The sequence below is a fragment of the Prionailurus bengalensis genome, chromosome E4, assembly GCF_016509475.1.
Source record: "Prionailurus bengalensis isolate Pbe53 chromosome E4, Fcat_Pben_1.1_paternal_pri, whole genome shotgun sequence".
NCBI lineage: Eukaryota > Metazoa > Chordata > Mammalia > Carnivora > Felidae > Prionailurus > Prionailurus bengalensis.
In genome coordinates, this window is record NC_057360.1 from 53933946 (window position 1) to 53954469 (window position 20524).

At 38.9% G+C, this 20524-nt stretch overlaps 1 protein-coding gene across 3 annotated transcripts in view; it reads right to left on the minus strand.

Moving 5' to 3' along the window:
- The window catches only part of ESRRG (estrogen related receptor gamma), a 584122-nt gene that overhangs the window by 61221 nt on the left and 502377 nt on the right, over positions 1–20524 (minus strand). For 2 of the 3 annotated variants that reach the window (XM_043568378.1, XM_043568376.1), the window contains 2 exons: positions 5075–5185; positions 1271–1453 (listed from right to left, as the gene is read on the minus strand). In XM_043568378.1, the coding sequence (XP_043424313.1) occupies positions 1271–1453; positions 5075–5185 (294 nt within the window). The remainder of the gene's footprint in view (positions 1–1270; positions 1454–5074; positions 5186–20524) is intronic. The other variant, XM_043568377.1, reaches the window with a different exon arrangement.

Consider the following 20524-nt stretch of genomic DNA (forward strand, 5'->3'; position numbering starts at 1 on the left):
AGTCACACGAGTGTGATTACAATCGAAGTGCAATATCAACTACCCAGATGATCAAATGCTCCTCCTTTCACATGCAGTAACCCTCGTATAGGTATCTTCCAAAGAACACACTCAAGCTCACCTATTTAACTAGTTTTGACTTAATTTGGGGTGCCTTATTAACAAACAGTGTAAGACAAAGTAGCTAGTATAATACAGAGTGATGTTTAAATTAGTTTACAATTTGCTTGGCCTCATCTAGAACTGCACCGAACAAAGCCATTCAGAAATGTCAGCTGTGTTCCTAACCACTGTAACAAATTGTCGCCTGAACGCTGCACACCTAATGACTTCAAATTAGCTTCACTGCGATATCGCCTGACAGTTCGTTACGACTGTTAGCAACATAGCTGGCGTATCATGACCAAGAAATTGGTTTCAGTGTGGGCTGGGAAAGGGACTTCCATCAATTTGATTAAAGAAATTACTGTAGCATTCAAAGCATAAAGACAAACTAGTTTAAGGAGACAGAAATAAGTTAACTGTGCCAGGAAAACAGTGCGCATCATTCAAAAACTTGTTTCTTAACTACCTGAAGATCAAAGTTCAAACAAACAAATAACAAATAATTCAAGCAGACTACTAAAATTCTCAAAACTTGTGACCAGCTCTAGGTTTATGGATGGTATGGGATTGGCCAAGAAAGCAAAGTAATAGGCTACTTTCAAATACTACTTTTAAGTTCCCGTACGAGAAACTGTATGATGTCAATTTAATATTCATTTTTATAATCTGTGTTCAAATCCATGGGAAATAGTAAACGTCAACCGAAGCAGAGCTTATAAATACAAATAGCAATTCAGTGTAAATAGCCACCGCGAACAACAGAATGAGTTATTCTTAACAGAAAAAAAAGGTACATTAGATAACTGCTGACAAAGACATTGTTTTAAGTGAAAAGAAAAAGCAGAAGTATCTCCTGAGGGGAAAGGTCAGAATTTTAAGAGGAATAAAGACATATTTTTTTAAAGATACATTCTTCTTTATCTTATATTGGCAATAGTGCCTTTGCATACGAAGAAAATAGCAAGTGTCCGAGGTGCTACAGACATAGAAAGGTTTATGATTCGATTAGGAGCAGCAAAGCTCTAAATTAAGTATGATAAAAACAAATGTAGAGGTTAAAACCATACTAATGAGAAAATTTTGCATGTGTCTAAATCTACAAAGGCAACCTAGGGAATCATTGCAACCTTTTCTGTTTCATTTTTTTTCTTTTCAGAAAATGTACCTGGAATATGCTTCGCCCATCCAATGATAACCACCAACTCTCGGTCAGCCAAGTCACACAGTGTAGTGAGGGCTTTGATGTCACTGTCAGGGACCGTAGGGTCAGGCATGGCATAGATCTTCTCCGGTTCGGCCACCAACAAATGTGAGACAATCTTGTTATCTGCAGGATCAGACCAGAGCACTACAAGATCACTAGTAGCATCATCCCTGTTTCACAAACCCTAAAGTATGCGGCATCTTGAAAAATAATTCAAATTGTCTACAATAAACCCCAAATATTCTATTTACGTTTCAATCTATATATAGCAAACAGTGTTCGGGAAAAGTCGTAGCAAGAAATAAGCCACTGCAGTTGTAACAGAATGTATTCCTTTCTTCTTTGCTCTACCTGCCTTTGCTGGAATGAAGCATCTGTCCTGTAATGAAAATTTTTATAGCAAACAGATCAGAGAAGTTAGATGCTTTCTAGGTTTGCTCTTTGATTCTTAAGTGGGATTTCGGGAAGCAGATTAAATAGTATACAACATCTTTAACATAAAAATCCACAATGAGCCACTGAACCGTAGAATATAATGCGGAAGGCAGAGAACTACCAGTGCCCAGAGTCGTAATGGGCACGAAAGTCATTAATTGTCTTAATTCTTTTAAAGAAGAGCAAAGGTCAGAGCCCTTCTGCCTGGGTGAATTACTGACTATATAACTCTATCTCTGTGGGATGCACTAAATAGGAATTTCTCTCCTTTCTCTCCCTCCCCACACACCCAGCCAATCTTTCAAATATAGCCAATATCAGTTTCCAGAAAACTACTCCTACTTAAAGGCGACAATATTTTCTCTTTGGAGCGCCTAATTCTTTAATCCTCTATTTTTATCTGTTGTCTTTAGCTCATTCTCTGGCTCAGATTTATCTGTCTGAAATTTGTGATATATGTTTTTAAAATCCTTCATAAAATAAACACTAGAGACAAATGGAAAGCATCACATCAAATGTGTTTTATTGCTTAGGGGCATGTGAGAGTTTATGGAAGGGCTGTAAAGACTCGCTAACAGAATGATTTTTCTTGTTGGCCCTATTTTCAATTTCTATGTGTAGCTTTAGAGTTTGTACTTTCTTCTAAATTAAGAGATACAAATGGGTGAGAATAAACCCAAATATTTTTATGCTCTATGTACTACTGTTACTCTAGAAAACCAGGGCATTAAATGGGACTTTTGTGAGCAAAGCCAAAGTTTCCTCTGTGTTTACTAGATAATTTTCCTTTCATTATTAACTATTTAACCCATCATTAACTTCTTAACCCTAAATGAAAAGACTGCATATTTCTTAGAATTGAAAACGTAGCATGCGTTTTGGTCTTCTTTAATGAAATGACAAGGAAATTATCCAAGCTATAATTAGCAATTTTTCTAACATTTAAAAACTTTCTTATTATGGCTGCTTTAAGAATTACATTTATTGCAAATCATCAAAGATAACCGTTCATTGGCAGGAATATTCAATTATCACCAAATTGAAAATGCAGATTGGGGAGGAAATATTCCCAAACACCATATTTTGTAGGAAAAAAATAAAATTAAATACAGATTCTTTTTTTTTTTTTAACTTTTAGGATCTGTGAAGAATGGCATTTGTTTCTTGTATATGCTATGGAAACAACACCCTGTATGTTTAGTTACGCTTGGAAAAGTTTCAACTTTCATTGCTCTGACAATGCGACAAAACCTGTCAGCAACCACTGGATTCTCAGGATTAGAAGAAAATGCAACATTTAACAAAGGGCACAGAAATGTACCCAAAGAAAATCCTGACTCTACTTCCTTTAGTACTGAGAAGATGGTACTTGTTTTACCCAAGTCAGTGGACTTGACCGGAAGGGTTAGAGAAATTTGGCTGAAGCGAAGAAATTCCCATTATTCGGAAAATGGAATAGCCGACAGCACTGTTTCTAGGTAAATCTTATTTAATGTTTCCCTAATTAGAATCAATAGAACCCAATTTTCATTCTTGGGCTTTTGTAGTACACAAACAATCAGTCAGGGTCCAGAAATCTCCCTGAGCCACTCTCTCAGCAAAGCCCAGGCACAGCCTCTTGACTTATCTGACAGGATCTGAAAATTAAGTTTTATAAATGTTTGTTACAAAAACACACTAATTGGATGGACTAAGGGAAATTAACACAGAGGCCTTGAGATAATGAGTAATGATTTATTAGGAGTCCTCTTTATCTCAGACAAATGGAGCTCACTGAAATTGCTATAATCTTCTTAAAGGTACTTGACAAGCCACTTCCCAATTTCTCGGGTTTACGCCGAAAACCATAGATGTTCCTCTATCAGGTGGACTTACAAACGGGCTGGTGCTCATTTTTCTCTCAGAAGAGGAAATTATCAACGGTTTCAGTCAATGTTCGTGCAAAATGAATGAGAAATGGGCAGACTGTGTAATATTGAGCCTAGGAAACTAACCCCAACGAAATTAAGCATTAGTGTTTATTGCATTTTATTGTATTATCAGAAAGTTTTGTATTATAATGTGCAAAATCTGCTTAATGCAGTCCTAGATTGTATTTGCAGAATGCCAACCAGCTTATGCAGGCTGAGGAGAAGATGCCAGATTGGACAATTGAAGGTATAATCAACATAATGTTTTTTGGAAAGGCAAAAGGAAACTATGCCATATGTTCACTTAAGCTTTAATTTTATGTAAAACTGGTTGTTTTTCCTTTGACATAGCTAAAATGTCCTTTCATTTACAGTTCAGGGTCTGTTTTATTTATTTAACAGATCCCCATATGCTCACATGTACGATGCACAGCAGCGACCCCTCCTGGAGAATCTGAATTAGAAGCGGACACTTTCTCTTCCCTTGAAAGCAGATCAAAAATTACCCGTGTGTCTTCCCACAACTGCTCTGGATGCAGCTTCCTCTGGTTAAGTGCTGGTTGTGTCTTCTGAGACAAAGACAGCTAAATGTGAGAACCGTTTCCATCAAAGCACTTCTCAGTGCCTAGTACGAACTCTAGGCGTAAATATCCTAGGAGGTTAGCTCTGTTGTGCTAGAACTATGAACTGATTTTTCAGAAAATGGGATGCAGTTATTGCCTCCATCTATATCCCGGCTCTTTTTAGTTAATGACAAGGAGAATGGGGCTTGCATTTTAGCAGTGTACCCATCATCCTTTCAAATTGCAATCTGGCATTATAAAACCATGGACTCTTTAAAAACAATTCATAAGGCCCATAAGGGCATCTGAGATGGAACCACCAACCTATGCTTGTTATTAGGAGGGCCTATTCTTGTTTTAATCTATTGCTAGCTAGTGTGTTAACCTTCCATAGCTCCAAATTAATGAGGCTCCTAATGTATTTTCGTTGGGAGGTTGAGCAGTCAAACTCATTTAGTTAGTGAAAACTACAAAAATCACTTTCTTGTGAAATCTGAAACTAACAGCTCCAATGAACTAATGATTACAGTATGATCCATTTTATGTACCTCTGAAAATAAAGATAACCAGAAAATGTAAAATTCTCACTATATAAGCTATGCCTTAATATGCTTACGCTTCTACAAAATGACTACGCGAAAAAAAGGTAGGGGAGAGAAACCATAGGGAAAAAAAAAAAGATAATTAGCTGAGTTCCCGTTGCTCCTAAAAGGCAATTCTTGGGAACAGAGCCACGGCCCCCAACAAAGACAAGTCTCCTTGGAGTCAGTGGGGATGGGCATGCCAAAACGGATATACATTGAGCCAACTGGGAGGATTCCGTGTGTTGGAAAGCCAGACATGTCTGCTGTACTTACATGGCTTTTTGGCTGGCTGAACCAGCTGAGGGTTCAGGTAGGGGCTGTTCTCCGCATCTATTCTGCGCTTGTACTTCTGCCGACCTCCACGTACTCTGTCAAGGCGCACCCCTGCGGGCAAAGACAGGCACTGGCTTACTCCTGAGGTATCCATCTTTGAGACCAATCAAATACATGGAGTGTCACCCGCGGGTGCTATGGAGACCGAGAGTAGAACCCAGAATGGTCCAGAGGTGTTGGGAGAATGTAAAGAGGGGGTGACTAAACCAAAATTGCCAGTAATTAGAAACCAAATCCAGCAGAGAGTAACAGACCTGAAAAACATTTGATGCAAGGCCATCAACGTCCCATTTGCACACCAAAGAAAAGGCACATTTCCATGGGAATTAATACAAAGCAACTGTTACTTGGTACTAGCCTAGTTTCTCAAATCAAAGACAGTGGCAAGCTGATCCTCTTCATCAGTCACCAGTGAAAGCTCAATTCGTAAGAGCTATCCAACCCTCCCTTGTCCACCAGAAGGCTCAATACAGCCCCGTGGAATTGAACTGAACTGCAAGCGTGTGCATGCCGTGGAGAGGTGGGATGACACTCCGTAAGAGGAGATGTTCCATACTCTAATGTCACCATGTCTCAGAGGAGAACGTCATTTATATTTTTGGCACACGTTTGTATTTTCTTCCAGATGAGAGAAAACCGGGACTGGACACAGGACAGACAAAAGGAGCTTCCTGAAAGGATTCAGAAGGCTTGGACGTCGAAGGAAGGCTATGTTAGTGAGGGAGAGCTGAAGGGTGAAGCTAGAGAAAGAGGTAAAGCCGACAGGTATTTAGTAAATACCCAAAGAGTGAGGAGTTGGGTCAAGGTTCAGAGAGTTTTTGCTGGTACTGGACTTAAAAGATTGAGCGAAGAGGCAAAAGGTTAAGAAAGGAATTAAATATAAATGTTTCATATGTGGGCGAGTGGTGAGCTGAGCTTATTAATAACTTGGTTTCCAATCTGCAATTATGAAGTTTAGGACCGTACCATATAAACCTTTATCTAATGAAGACGTGGCTTGGGAGTAAGAGCAAGGAGAGAGACTCACTCTGATATTAGGCTGCACCTTAATTGATAAAACGGTATAACATGATCCGTTAACATATTCAAGCAAGTAATGCACTGTACATGTTTTGGCATTTCTCAAAATGTTTAGAAAACAGATTTCGTTTAACAGCATCATCAGTATTATTATTTTACTGAAAAGGCCTCTCAGAGCCTTTAATATGCAAATGACCTCTGCAAAACTCTCAGAAGGAGATACAGCCTATGCGATGTTCTGCAAATCAATTTAACCAAAGGTCCTGTTTTTGGACTATTTAGTAACATCATGTATAACATGTGAATGGTGGGTTCTCTGTGTTTTACGAAACCGTTTGGGAAAGGCTGATACAGCTCTAGGGAATCCTGAAGTGAATACATACACTCGAATGTTCAGGATTACTTAATTCAACCACGAGATAAAGTAAAACACAATTTTTCTTTTTTTTTTTTTAATTTTTTTTTTCAACGTTTATTTATTTTTGGGACAGAGAGAGACAGAGCATGAACGGGGGAGGGGCAGAGAGAGAGGGAGACACAGAATCGGAAACAGGCTCCAGGCTCTGAGCCATCAGCCCAGAGCCCGACGTGGGGCTCGAACTCCCGGACCGCGAGATGGTGACCTGGCTGAAGTCGGACGCTTAACCGACTGCGCCACCCAGGTGCCCCATCACAATTTTTCATATTAGCTTAATAATACTGCTTTAAGAGTTGACTATCTTTTCGTGAAACAGAGAAACATATGCTTGGTTCTAGATAAAGCCTGAAATGTCATACTGAAATATCAAAGCAGAGTTTAAAGGAAATCAGGAGACAACTTCAAGAGCAATTAAGTAGGTTTCCACAGCAAATTTCCCAAAACAAAGAAATTAGTACAGTGTCTAAGTATTTACTGAAAATAGTAGCACACGTGAGTTACAAAGAAGTTGTTTTTCTTACTGCTGCCTTTAAAAAAAAAGTCTATTTATTTATTTTGAGAGAGAGAGGGAGAGAGACAGCAAGCAGGGGAGGGGCAGAGACAGAGACAGAGAAACCCCAGCAGTCTCCAAAGCGGTCAACGCAAAGCCCAATGCGGGGCTCGAACCCACGAACTGTGAAATCATAACCAGAGCCCAAAGCAAGAGTTGGAGGCCTAACTGATTTAGCAACCCAGGTACCCCTCCCTATTGCTGTTTTTAAAGTACTTTCTGCCTACAGTAGAGTTCTGTTCCCTTGTTCATCTGATTTTAAGTGTAGAAAAATTGGTGGAAAAGAAACTGCAGAACTGGGATACTATGCTTCTTCCCATTAGGAGGCTGATTTTGTAGAGATAAATGGTAGAGTACAAAGAACAGAAATACTTAATCAAAATGTAAGGCTACTAAAGTTTAAAATACTGTAAATCAAACACTGTAAATAAAGATTCTACCTCTATTGCACTTGAGGGCACATAGGTTTAAACCACAATCTCTCATTAGCAAGGAAAACACACAAATGATACTTTGTGTTAAAAAAGAAACAGGTATCTACAAAAAAAAATGAAGATGGTTCATGGGAAAAAATAAAGATATTAAAAATCACCAAATAAGAGTAATTTAATGTAATTGTTGTAACTACTCCTATTTTATAGAAAGTTTCTTGGATTATCTAGTCTAAAATGTATTGCCTTGCATCTATCAAAAAGCAGTATGTATCATCAATTTCTATATCCCTATCAGCTAGTCCCTTGTCTATAATAATGATATTGTGAAAAGACTGAAGATCCCCCCTTTAATGTCTCTAACTATAATAACATAGTAATTTATTCCTAAGTATTATAAGAAAAATAAGTTAAAAAAAATAAAGCAGGGGAGCCTGGGTGGCTCAGTCGGTTGTGTCTGACTCTTGATTTCCGCTCAGATCATGATCTCACAGTTAATGAGTTTGAGCCCCATGGGGCTCCAGCCTGGAGCCTGCTTGGGATTCTTTCTCTCTGCCCCTTCCCTGGGCACACACACTCTTTCTCTCTCTCCCAAAATAAATAAATACATTTAAAAAAAGAAAATAAAGCACAGTTTGCAAGTCAGATAGTTAAGTTTTTTTCTGGCTCTTTTATTAACCGGCTTTGTAAACTTTGATGAGTTCCTTAACCTATCTATTTTTCCAAAGATAAGATAGACATAAAGACAATATCCTCCCTGCTGTCTTTCTGTAAGGACTCAATATTGTATTTATATAATGTGTTAATATGTTTGGATATTATACATATGCATCATTAAAATATTTTTTTTTAATTTTTTTTTCAACGTTTATTTATTTTTGGGACAGAGAGAGACAGAGCATGAACGGGGGAGGGGCAGAGAGAGAGGGAGACACAGAATCGGAAACAGGCTCCAGGGTCTGAGCCATCAGCCCAGAGCCTGACGCGGGGCTCGAACTCACAGACTGTGAGATCGTGACCTGGCTGAAGTCGGACGCTTAACCGACTGCGCCACCCAGGCGCCCCTAAAATATTTTATAAACCTTAAAATGCCAAGGAAAATAAGGAAGTTGTCATTTTATCATTGTTTTGTTGTTGAAATGTTTCTGTATTACTTTATTGAAATATATTTTGCATCCTGATCATTTATTAAAAATCTATTCCCATGGAGTTTGACAGTCTACCTTGCCTCAATTCTGAGGGAAATAGACTGAGGTATGATGGAGTGGTAAGAGAATTCAAAGGATACAAGACAAATAATGATGCTCATTTGATGTCGAAGAGATTTATAGAAACATTTGGTCCCATTCTATTTACTGTTCATCCTTGTCATTAATAATATCATTTAGGTATGTAATTATTTTAGACTAGATACAGAAGCTAATCCAAATTAGCTGTAAGCACACAATACAAGGTAGACAACTGATAATTATCCAATTAACCTAATGTATTTAAAAGTCTCCAAATAGTTTATTTTTATTTTTTTAAATGTTTATTTTTGAGAGAGACAGAGAGACAGACAGACAGAGTGTGAGTGAGGGAGGGACAGAGAGAGAGGGAGACACAGAATCTGAAGCAGGCTCCATGCTGTCAGCACAAAGCCCGTCGTGGGGCTCGAACCCACAAACCATGAGATCATGACCTGAGCCAAAGTCAGATGCTTAACCACTGAGCCACTCAGGTGCCCTCCAAATTGTTTAGCAGAAGCAAAGAAAAACAACACTCTGTATGACCAGGACCTGGGAAATCCAGACTTGCCATAACAAGATATTAATCTAATTGGAATATATCCACTGAAGGTGAAAAAGCCTGTCTTTTTACTTCTTTAGTACCTGAAATACAGAAAAAAAAAAAAAAATCTGTCTGGACTTCCCTTGTAACCAGTTTGGGAAAAGTTGAAAAGTAAGATTTTTTCCCAGGAAATAAGATACCCACAATGTTCAATGTTTGACAGGTTTTGAAGTTAATTAAGGCAATTGGAGTTTCTATTCATGTGGAGACTGCTTTTTTTTTTAAAAAAAAGATTTTAATAGTTGGCATTACCTACCAAGTAGAATGTTTCACATTGCTTCTTCTTTCAAATACTGCATGTGCCTACATTGCCACAAGGGAATCACAAATCTTCTACATTGTCAGAATTTACAAAATTGAGAAAGCAAGAAGAGGGCAAGGAGGAAAAAAATACGCCGTGAGGCAAATAAACGCCAAAAGAAGTGAAACAGTTCAACACAAGGTCTTCTTAGGTCAGCTCATTTTAAGTCTACATTTTATGCCCAAATGCAAATTTTGATAATATTATATAGTCCAAAGTCAAAAGTATTTTTCACATTTTTAATAGCACAAAGTCAGAGACATTTCATAGGATAATAAAAAATCTCCCCTTCAGAGAATTATACAAGGATACCCTAGCCTACTTTCCTATATTAAAGACCAGCCTTTTACAATGTTGTTCGCAAAGGTTTGCTAAAAATATTAATTACACAGACTCCTGGAACACTTAAGAAAGATGCACACAGTCACATTAAAGTGATACTATTTTTTTAAAGATAGTGAATTTTTTTAAAAAGATCAGTTAACTTAATCAATGCTAAATAAAGGGTTGTATTAAATAAATGCTACCAAACGTAGCTTGCAAGTGAGTTTTGAGATCGGACTAGAAAAGCAGGACTTCTGAAACAATAAGGCGGAGAGGACGGGAGTTTTCCCTTCCACTTGATGTCTTCCCCATCCTGCAGTTCCCTTTGCTGCAGGAGGAAACCACGCTCCTTCCCTTTGGGAAGACAGGTACCTAAGAGCGCCCTTCAATTCTCCAGATACTCCTGTGAGGGAACCGTCATAAACAGAGGATAGAGAAAATCCCTTTGAGGAGCTGCAGGAAAAGAAGCTAAGGCCGATTAGTAGTATCACACACCGCCGAGGGTCATTTTAGTGGCAGCCTCTGATGGGGTTCTCCTTTGGGACAATGTCCTAAAAGAGTGTACCAGTTTAACCTAGAGTACTTGTGCATATTTAGAGGTTTCTCTTAATGGGATGAGTGAAAATTATTTGTGTATTCACACATATACTCCAGGGAGAATCTGATCATATTAAATTCTTGAGGATCACATGAGAAAATAAGCCACACCGACCCCTAGGTATCTTCAGCTGCCATAGCCTCTTCTCAAAATAGACAGTGATATTGCTAAACCTGGCTTCCTGGTTTAGTCCCTCTTCCTGATTCAGCAGTCTTCGACGCCTCGTACCTACATTTTCCTCCCAAGCCATGTCTTCATTATTAATTGAATGAATCAATCTCTGCACGAAGTGTCTTGGAATAAACCAAAATCTCAGCCAGTTACCCGCTGCCACTGGTTGTCAAGAGCTTATTTACCTTCTAGGCAGCGGGTTAATTGTTTTATATATATGAACACATTTAAGCCTTACGGCAATCCTATGAGGCGGGTGCTATTATTATCCCATTTACAAAATGAGAAAACTGGAGCTAGGGAGAGGCAGAGCCAGGCCTGGGAGTTGGGAGAATGGCTGCAGAACCCACACTCTTAAGCACTATGTTTACACCGCTTCCCTGCCATCAAATTCTATTTTTGGAAAAGAACAGTTGGTATTTACTCCAAAAGCTAGAACTGCAGGCAGATAAAACCTGATTATCATGGTAAACAATACTCGCATCATGATATGGGGGTGCATGTATAGAGGTGGGCAGAGCACTAGACTAGCAGGGGGAAGGAATATTTTTACTCAACTAAAAGGCTAGTGATTTTGCATCTATCATTCCAGAAAGGGTGAGCTGCCTCTAAAAAGTTCACAGCTATGAGACTGTAGACAAAGTAAAAGTGATTAAAAGATTCAGTTACTCTGCTTTTCCACCGAGGCAGGGGCCCAAAGAAATGAATTTCTTTGTTCTTACTTAAAATGTTATTGCAAATTAGACAAGCCTCTTCCGTAGGGCCACGCAGGCAGAGCAACATTCTGGCTGAATTTTGAGCTCAGGAGGGAGGTCCAAACAGCAGCTTTTCTCCCAGACACCCCTGCCCAAGGGTTACATTTACTTCTGCTGGAATATCATGGCAACATTTCAGGAACTTTGGAAATCGACTGGCTGCCTGTGGAAACACTCTTAAGTTCTGCTGAAATAAAAGGGGAAAATCACACAGGGAGAGAAAATGCATATCCATTAGGTGGGCTTTTTTTTTTTCTTAACTGAGTCCTCAGTCACTAAAAGAAATAAAAGCCATGGCTCACATTAAAGCTTCCTTGCTCTACAGATGAATTAACAATTAGCAAGGGGAAGTCTTTCGTTTTGGTCTCCGGATAGCTATCTGGACTATTAAACATGTGAGGCTTGCATAGGAAATTACAAAGGCTTCCCTCTGTTTCAGATTCAAGGTGCATCTAAAATACATTTGTAGAGTTTCCTGCATAGGGCATAACTCTACAGAAGTTCCTCCTTCTTTTTTTCAAGGTGTGATTCACCATTCTTGCTTGGCTGCTTCAGAGGTATGTGCTAAATTTATAATCTGGATTGGAGCGGAAATCAAAACGATAGAAATTTGAAATACCATAGACAAAATATTTTGCAGGGGAAATGTTGTTCCATCAGGAGTAAAGTTGCTTCATCTGAAGCATGCAGCCCTAATCTATGACACATACAAGTACAAATTAGGTCATCTGCAACAGGTGACAAGTTTTAATTGAATGTCTTCTGTCTGCAATTCTGACAAAAGGTGAATGGAAATAAATGAGTCTGGCAAGACGGCCCTGAGCCTTACAATACCCAATATCTCATTATTTTTAAACAGCTATCTATAAACTGATGCTGACAAGCCTTGAACCTTTTATTTCTGCTCAAGATGAGGTGGCTGTGAAGGAAAAAAAAAAGAAAAAGAAAAAGGGGCATCCAGAACATTACATTAAACATGCAATACCTACCATTATCACTTCCCCAATGTAATTAAAGGAAATCTCCTATTCAAAAGGCACTATTTCTTACTTTGCTTGATGTCACAGAGAGAGAGAGAGAGAGAAAGGGAGAGCACGCTCGGCCTGCACTTGCTAAACACAGAGACAACCTTTAAAGAAAAAAAGATTTCCCCTTTCCTTCTTTTGCCTGTTAAAAATTGCATAAACCACTGAAAGAGATACTGCTGTGACTTATGCCTCTCTAAACTCTATTTTGTCTTGTTACTATTTAATACTGGCGACTCTTCCCTTTATCCTTTTCAAAATTGCCTTCTCATATGAATAAAGTTGTGAGTTAGTGGGTAAGGACATGAAATGTGGTTGCACATCAACATCAGGAGAAGTGATTCTACTAATTCACAATTAAATGTGACACTGGCAGCAATAAGTTTAACACAATAATAACAGTAATAACAGTGCACAGCACCCCATGGGGATGCTCTGTGTAAACAGAAGCACAAATATTATTTATGCAAAATTCAATGCCCTGTAAAAATGAATTAAATATGAAATCAACCAAGCTGGCTTACAAGTTGCTGGGTTGAGAGCCAGAGTGACTTTGTTTCATTCAATGGACAAGAATACAGTGGAGTCTAATGACCAAAAAAGCAGATGTAGGTTTCAAAGAGAATACAGGTTCAGGGCGGGGGGCGGGAATAGGTGACAGGGAAAAGTGGCAGTGAGTCGGGGCAGCGGGGGGGCGGTCATTTGTTTTCATTATGTTTGACTCTTGATCAGTTGGGCACCCAAAGACAGTTTTGAAGCTTCAAAGAGAAGCATATGGTCATTTTAGCAGCAGAAAACTTTAAGTCCTGGCCAAATTGTTAGTAAGTCGCCAAAGATAACATAAATTGTACTACTAGACTCAAGCAGAGATACTGAGAGCCAATGATAAGACATCATAGTGACACAAGATGTTTAATAATATTTTTCTGGTGATTGTGATTTGGCAAAATTGAGATTCAAAATAAAGTAAATCCAGTACAAAGAAACATTACATATATATATATATATATATATATATATATATATATATATACACATATACATACACACACACACCCAGGCCATGCAAAAAAAAAAAAAAAGAAGAAGAAGAAAAAGAATTATATCTAGCACATAAAATATGTAGGGAAAAAATCAGTTCAAGAGAGATTAAATGTTAATATAATATTAACGCAAACATGCCTGAATTTCATACCAGTGACAGATTTTCTTTTGGTGCTGACACTTATTTCTAATTTCTTGTGATAGTGGCAGCAATAAGTTTAATACAATAATAATAGTAATAACAGTGTGCACAGCACTCCACAGGGATGCTCTGTGTAAACAAAAGCACAAGCACTATTTATGCAGAATTCAGTACCCTGTAAAAATGAATTAAATATGAAATTAAACAAGCTAGTTTTCGAGTGGCTAGGATGAAAGCCATGGTCACTTTATTTCATTCATTGGAGAGGAAAATAGTGGAGTCTAGCGGCTCTACTGTAAGTCTTTAGTGGAGTCAGTGAGAAGTGCCATGGACTGAATGTTTGTGCCCCACCAAAATTCATGTGATGAAACCTAACCCCCAATGTGACGGTGTTTGGAGGTGGGCGGGGCCTTTGAGAGGTGATTAAGTCATGAAGGTACAGCTGTCATGGTGGGATTTGGGCCCTTCTGAAAGAGACCTCAGAGAGTTCCCTTGCCCCTTCCGCTATGGGAGGTCAGAGAGAAGAGGACAGAGAACCAGAAACTCACTACACAGTAAATTTGCCAGCTCCTCTATCTTGGACTTCTCAGCCTCTGGAACTGTGAGAAGTAAATTTCTGTTGTTTGTAAGCCACTCAGTTTATAGTATTCTGTTATAGCAGCCCAAATGGACCAAGACAAGAAAGTAAGGAACATAAAAACGGAGTTGGAGAGAGAATCGACAATGGGTTGATTCAGGGTCTGATACGAAATAAAGAAAATGCAATGGTTTTCATCCCTTCTCAACTAACTCTATATTCCATCATTAACACCTATTCACCTGCTACTTGTGCTGTTAAATATTTGTGAGGAAAGTTAAGGGAGAACAAGAAAAACAAGAGGAAGTATGAAAGATAGCATGAGGGTTGTAGACATGCAGAAGTGGAGAAAACAAGCATGGAAGAATCAGTACATTCCCAGTTGCCTTTGACGCTGAGACATTCACAACAGCATGTGGCCACTGTGGACACATTTTCAAGCTAAAATTTTTCTCTCTCAGCAAACCATGAGAGATTTAAATACAGAGAACAAACTGAGGGCTTGTGGGGAGGTGGGGGAAAGGGGAAAATGGGTGATGGACGTCGAGGAGGGCACTTGTTGGGATGAGCACTGGGTGTTACATGTAAGTGATGAACCACGAGAATCTACCCCTCAAGCCCAGAGCACACTGTATACATTGCATGGTAGCCAATTTGACAATAAATTATATTTTTAAAAAAGTGCTGTCTGGATGATAAATTATTTGGAAACCCTAAAAATAAAATAAAATAAAATAAAATTTTTCTCCCTCAAAGGTAACAAATTTGAATGTTGAGGAATTTAAGACCTCATGAGAAAAACTGGGATGGGAGAATCATGACTGGCAGTGATAATAAGAAAGAACCTCATTTTTGTTGTTGTTGTTGTTTATTTATTTATTTGGGGGAGGGAAGCGCAGAAAGAGAGGGAGAGAGAATCCCAAGTAGGCTTCACACTGTCAGCACAGAACCCGATGCTGGGTTTGATCCCAGGAACGGTGAGATCATGACCTGAGCCAAAATCAAGACTCAGATGCTTCACCTACTGAGCCATCCAGACACCTCAGAAAGCACCTTTATATAAGTGATATATTCACTAAAATGAAATAAAGAAATATATTAAAAGACTATCAAGAACAGGGCCTCTGGGGCGCCTGGGTGGCTCAGTCGGTTGAGCGTCTGACTTCAGCTCAGGTCACGATCTCGCAGACCGTGAGTTCGAGCCCCGCGTCAGGCTCTGGGATGATGGCTCAGAGCCTGGAGCCTGTTTCCGATTCTGTGTCTCCCTCTCTCTCTGCCCCTCCCCCGTTCATGCTCTGTCTCTCTCTGTCTCAAAAATAAATAAAACCGTCAAAAAAAATTAAAAAAAAAAAAAAGAACAGGGCCTCTGGCTGGCTCAGTCAGTGGAACAGGTGACTCTTGATCTCGCGGTTGTGAGTTCAAGTCCCATGTTGGGTGTAGAGATTACTTTTGAAAACATCTTTTAAAAAAGTCTATCAATAACAGACAGGCGAAGTAATGTTTCTTGTGCAATTAATTTCCTTTTATCATCTTTTTATCTCTTGAATATTTTCAGAATCTCCATTCTACCTGGTTTCAGCAAGATGACTATCAATTTGGTTTGATTTGCTGGAGACAATATGCACATAAAAAGAAAAAAATTTACATCCAGTTTTCAAGCCAAATGTTCAATGACATATTTATTTTACTACTCTGAGAATCTAGGTTTTAATAAATATCTACTCTAGATTCATGCTTAATTGATAAACAGTGTTGAAATTTTGGGGGAGAGATACACATAATGTAAACACATCACATTTTTCTGTCAAGGAAAATAACAAACGGGGAAGTACATACTTTGAGGCACAAGAAAACTGTACATTTAAAGAGTTATGGCAGGTATAGGCCACAGTCTTTACTTTTATTCTCAAATTAGGACGTGTGAAGAGTGCGGGAAAGAATATAGAAAACACTAATGATATTTCCAGATGCCAAATATATTAGGTTCTGGCTGAAGAAAGCCTGTACCTGCACCAGGTGGTGAGTTTCCCGATTGACTTCCTGTGTATAGATGCTACATGAGGAGTCAGGACTGTTCAGGAGTCCATATTCCGATGGTCTTTAATATTAGGAAGCATCTTGAAATCCCAAAGTGTGCCAAGAAAAGACACACACACTTTTCCAGTCAAAAGGCAGCTCAAGACTAGATTTTGGGGATGAAGACTCCAATGTCACTACCGTATGGAGGAGGAGGCAGATTTCCCATAAAAAGTGTGCCATTTTCCAGCTACATTTTCTTAAGTCTTCCCTGTCAACTGGCTCTCTCTATATTTTTGAAATACAAAACCTAAAAATACAAAACCCAAAAAGTTTGGACTAACCTCAAACTTCAAAATATTTTATTTATTATATGTATCCAGATTCATTCCACAAAAAAAATGAAGGGAGGGAGTATGGTGAGAAATTATATCCTAATTGAAATAGTTTCAACTGATCAAAAGTGATTTTGGTGTGTGTTTGAACTGTATATTGCTCACCATTGCATATGAAGTATATATATCACATGCCTGCCACATAGACATTCAAAAATACTGTGGAAGGAAGGAAGGAAGGAAGGAAGGAAGGAAGGAAGGAAGGAAGGAAGGAAGGAAATAAATAACAATAAATAAATAAATAAATAAATAAATAAATAAATAAATAAATAAATAAACAAAAACAAACAAACTAATTTACAATATGTAGGGGTGCCTGGGTGGCTCAGTCAGTTAAGTGTCCAACTTTGACTCAGGTCATGATTTCGTGGTTCTTGAGCTCAAGCCCCGCATTGGGCTCTATGCTGTAAGCATGGAACCCGCTTTGGATCCTCTGTCCCCATCTCTCTCTGCCCCTCCTCACTTGCTCTCTCTCTCTGTCTCAAAAAAAAAAAAAAACATTTTAAATAAAAAAATAAATTTACAATATCCTTTATCGCTGTGTAATAATTAGTTTTTTCTCATCTTTTTGTTTGAAACCCCACATGGACACACAGAGAGATATGACTCTCTTGACAATTGTTTCAATAGTTCTTGTTGGTTGTGTTTTTCTCAATGTACTAATCTATAATAACTTTAGAAAGGGATAGAAAATTTAAAGGTAACAAAATACCATGAAGCACTGAAAAAAGGAGTTTCTGAATGGTAAGACATCAGAATTAAATGTTTCTATGTTCATCCTGGACAATATGAGAAAAAAAAAACACACCCAGCATTTGGTTTGCTGGGAAAAACTCAGATAGATAATAAGAAAACTTACTAATGATAATTACATTTAGATCCTGAATATTGAACAAGAAAGATCATAGATTCCTATAGTTGGGAAACTTGACAAATGAAGAAAACCATTCTCTTTCTGAGACGTTTTTATTGTCATTCTGCCTGGAAGCAGATGAATGAGTCTGATCATGTGGTATGCTCTCTTCCAGTTCTAGGATTCTATGAATGAAATGGGTGTATTTGAAAGGATGGAACTGACCCACAGATTCAGAGTACGACAACTGCTTGGCAGTTGGAAACATCAACATGCTTCATATCTTAAATCAGGGAAGACTGGAGCCAAATGGAGAGCATTAATGAACCAGAAGAGCAGTAGGCTTTCTGGTCCAGGTCTTAGCATTCCCCTCATGCTGACCTTGGCCAAATGCATTTCCTTTTGTTCTTGACAATAATAAAGCAAATAAAGTGCCCATGTTTGAAAAATGCTTCTAGCTTATTACTGCATTAGGAAAAGATCAATGCCTGTTGCACATCACTATGGAGAATGAAGTATGGAAAATCATAAACAGCTACAGATTTGTGTGCATTTTACAATATAGACACTACATTATGCTAAGGAGAGGAGAAGATGACCTAATAATGGATATTTTGAAAGCAACCAATGAGTAGTTAATGGCTATTGTGTTATTTAACTAAATCTCATCTGGAGTTTAAAAAGAAAAAGGCATCTGACTAAGTTGATCAGATTTTGGTAAATATATCACAGTGGGTAATCTTCCATCTCCACTTCTACAGCCATCCATGTTTCAGAAATTGTAGTGTGTGTATGCACATTATGTATATGCACACACATACAAAAATATATAGACAGTACAGAGAAAGATACACACACAATTCTAAATATAGAAGATATTATTCAATTTCGTTATTTTCCTGATAATGATTTGGCTGGTCAAATGATTCTGTGCTAATTGTGTTTTGAATTTTTAAAATTTATTTACTTTTTATTTTAGAGGTAGGGAGGGGCACCTGGGTGGCTCAGTCAGTTAAGAGTCTGACTCGATCTCAGCTCAGGTCATGATCCCATGGTTCGTGAGTCTGAGCCCCATGTCGGGCTCTACACTGATAAATTCTCTCAATTCTCTCTCTCTCTCTCTCTCTCTCTCTCTCTCTCTCTCTGCATCTCCCCCACTTGCACCCTCTCTCTCAAAATAAATAAACATAATAAAAAAAATAGAGGTGGGGGAGGGGGGAGAGGGAGAGAGAGAATCTTAAGCAGGCTCACGCTCAGTGTGGAGTCCAAGGTGGGGCTCAATCCCATGACCCTGGGATCATGAATGAAGCCAAAATCAAAGTCAAATGCTCAACCAACTGAGCCACCCAGTCACCCCTCTGAGAATTTTTTATATTTGCAAGTTTTTTCCATCCAAAGAGAACTCGTGTTACGTGTGTTTATGTGGATAATTATATCAGGAGTTGCAAATTCAAACAACTACATGGGGTGAAATGGGCTATGTGTTAAAAAAGAAAAAAAAAATGAGGGGTCTGTATGTATTGCAGGGAATGAAAGTGCACTCGTCCCACAGATGCGCACAGCCTCTGGCCAGCCCTGATGTGGTACCGCCTCGTGAGTGGTCGGCACAACTGAATAGCAGTCTGATGTTATCAGAGTTCCCCTTTCCAAAAGAAGCCAGCAATCTGGACCTTTACATAAAATCACCCAATATTTAAGTGTTCGCACAATTTTTTAGCTAACTGACGGCCCTTGGGCTGCCAGTCCCTCTTCAAGAATCTCTTATTAGGCACAGATCTCCAGGGTAATTTACTGTAAATGGCAGCAAAGGCTTTCTTTAAATTCACCCATTAGGTGTGCTAAATGTTTTCACTTTTTGAAGGAACATCTTTCTGCCTTGTGAACTCTTTTGGAAATGACAATTCTTGTCATACAACTGGCACATTTCCACTATCACTGAGATTACACCAGATGAATCATCTTTGGGAATTAGCTGGCGGAGAATCATTTTTCTGTTGGCCTACACCCTTTCTCCCGCAACTTGTTGCATGATATGGAAAAGAAGGTCTTCGAAGTGGCAAAGGAGTAAGATGATGCTGAATGCTTTCTGGAACAGTCCTAGAAGGAATTTGGCTGTAACAGTGCTTTCCCTGGGTTAGTAGGTCACAAAGTACAGAGGACCAGAAGATGCTGCTAGGATGGAAAGCTGGAGGGGGTGAGTGTGGGTGGGAGATGGTCGCGGTAGAGTGACTGTCTATCAAAGATATTGTGAGAAGGAGAAAGAATTTTAATTTGAAAAGATTTGAGTGTTTAAAAAATAAAACGGGTAAGTTTGAAAGAAGGTGGCAAAAATCACTTTTCTGTTAAATGTTATGAAGAATATGCAAGTGCATCATGAATGATTTTCCATATGCCGAATAGAGCATCACACAGGGTAAAAAAAGTGCGTCTCTAGACAGACCATGGCACACACTGGACAGCAATAGGTCCTGAACCAACATATCTTGCAGCCGAGCGCAGGAAAATATAGACCCATTTTCTTTTAAGTGTATTTATTTATTTTGAGAGAGAGAGAGAGAGAAAGAGAGAGAGAGAACACAAGCAGGCGAGAGGGGCAGAGAATCCCAAGCAGGCTCCATGCTGCCAGCATGGAGCCCGACATGGGGTGCGATCCCACAAACCATGAAGACGATGACCCGAGCCGAAGTTAAGAGTCAGAGGCTTAACCGAGTGAGCCACCCAGCGCCTCCCCCGCCACCCACCCCAGACTCATTTTTAACAGAGGAAAGCCAAATGTGTACATCTGAGGAACTAAATGGTATTCCATAACCCCTATTATATCAAGCCATCCCAGCAACATGGACCTCTGGCTTCTAGTAGTATGTATTCCAGAAAGTCGCTTTTCAAAGCTGCCATCTCATCTCTGCTGCCATCAAGAGAAAAGAGAGAAATGCCCTGGAA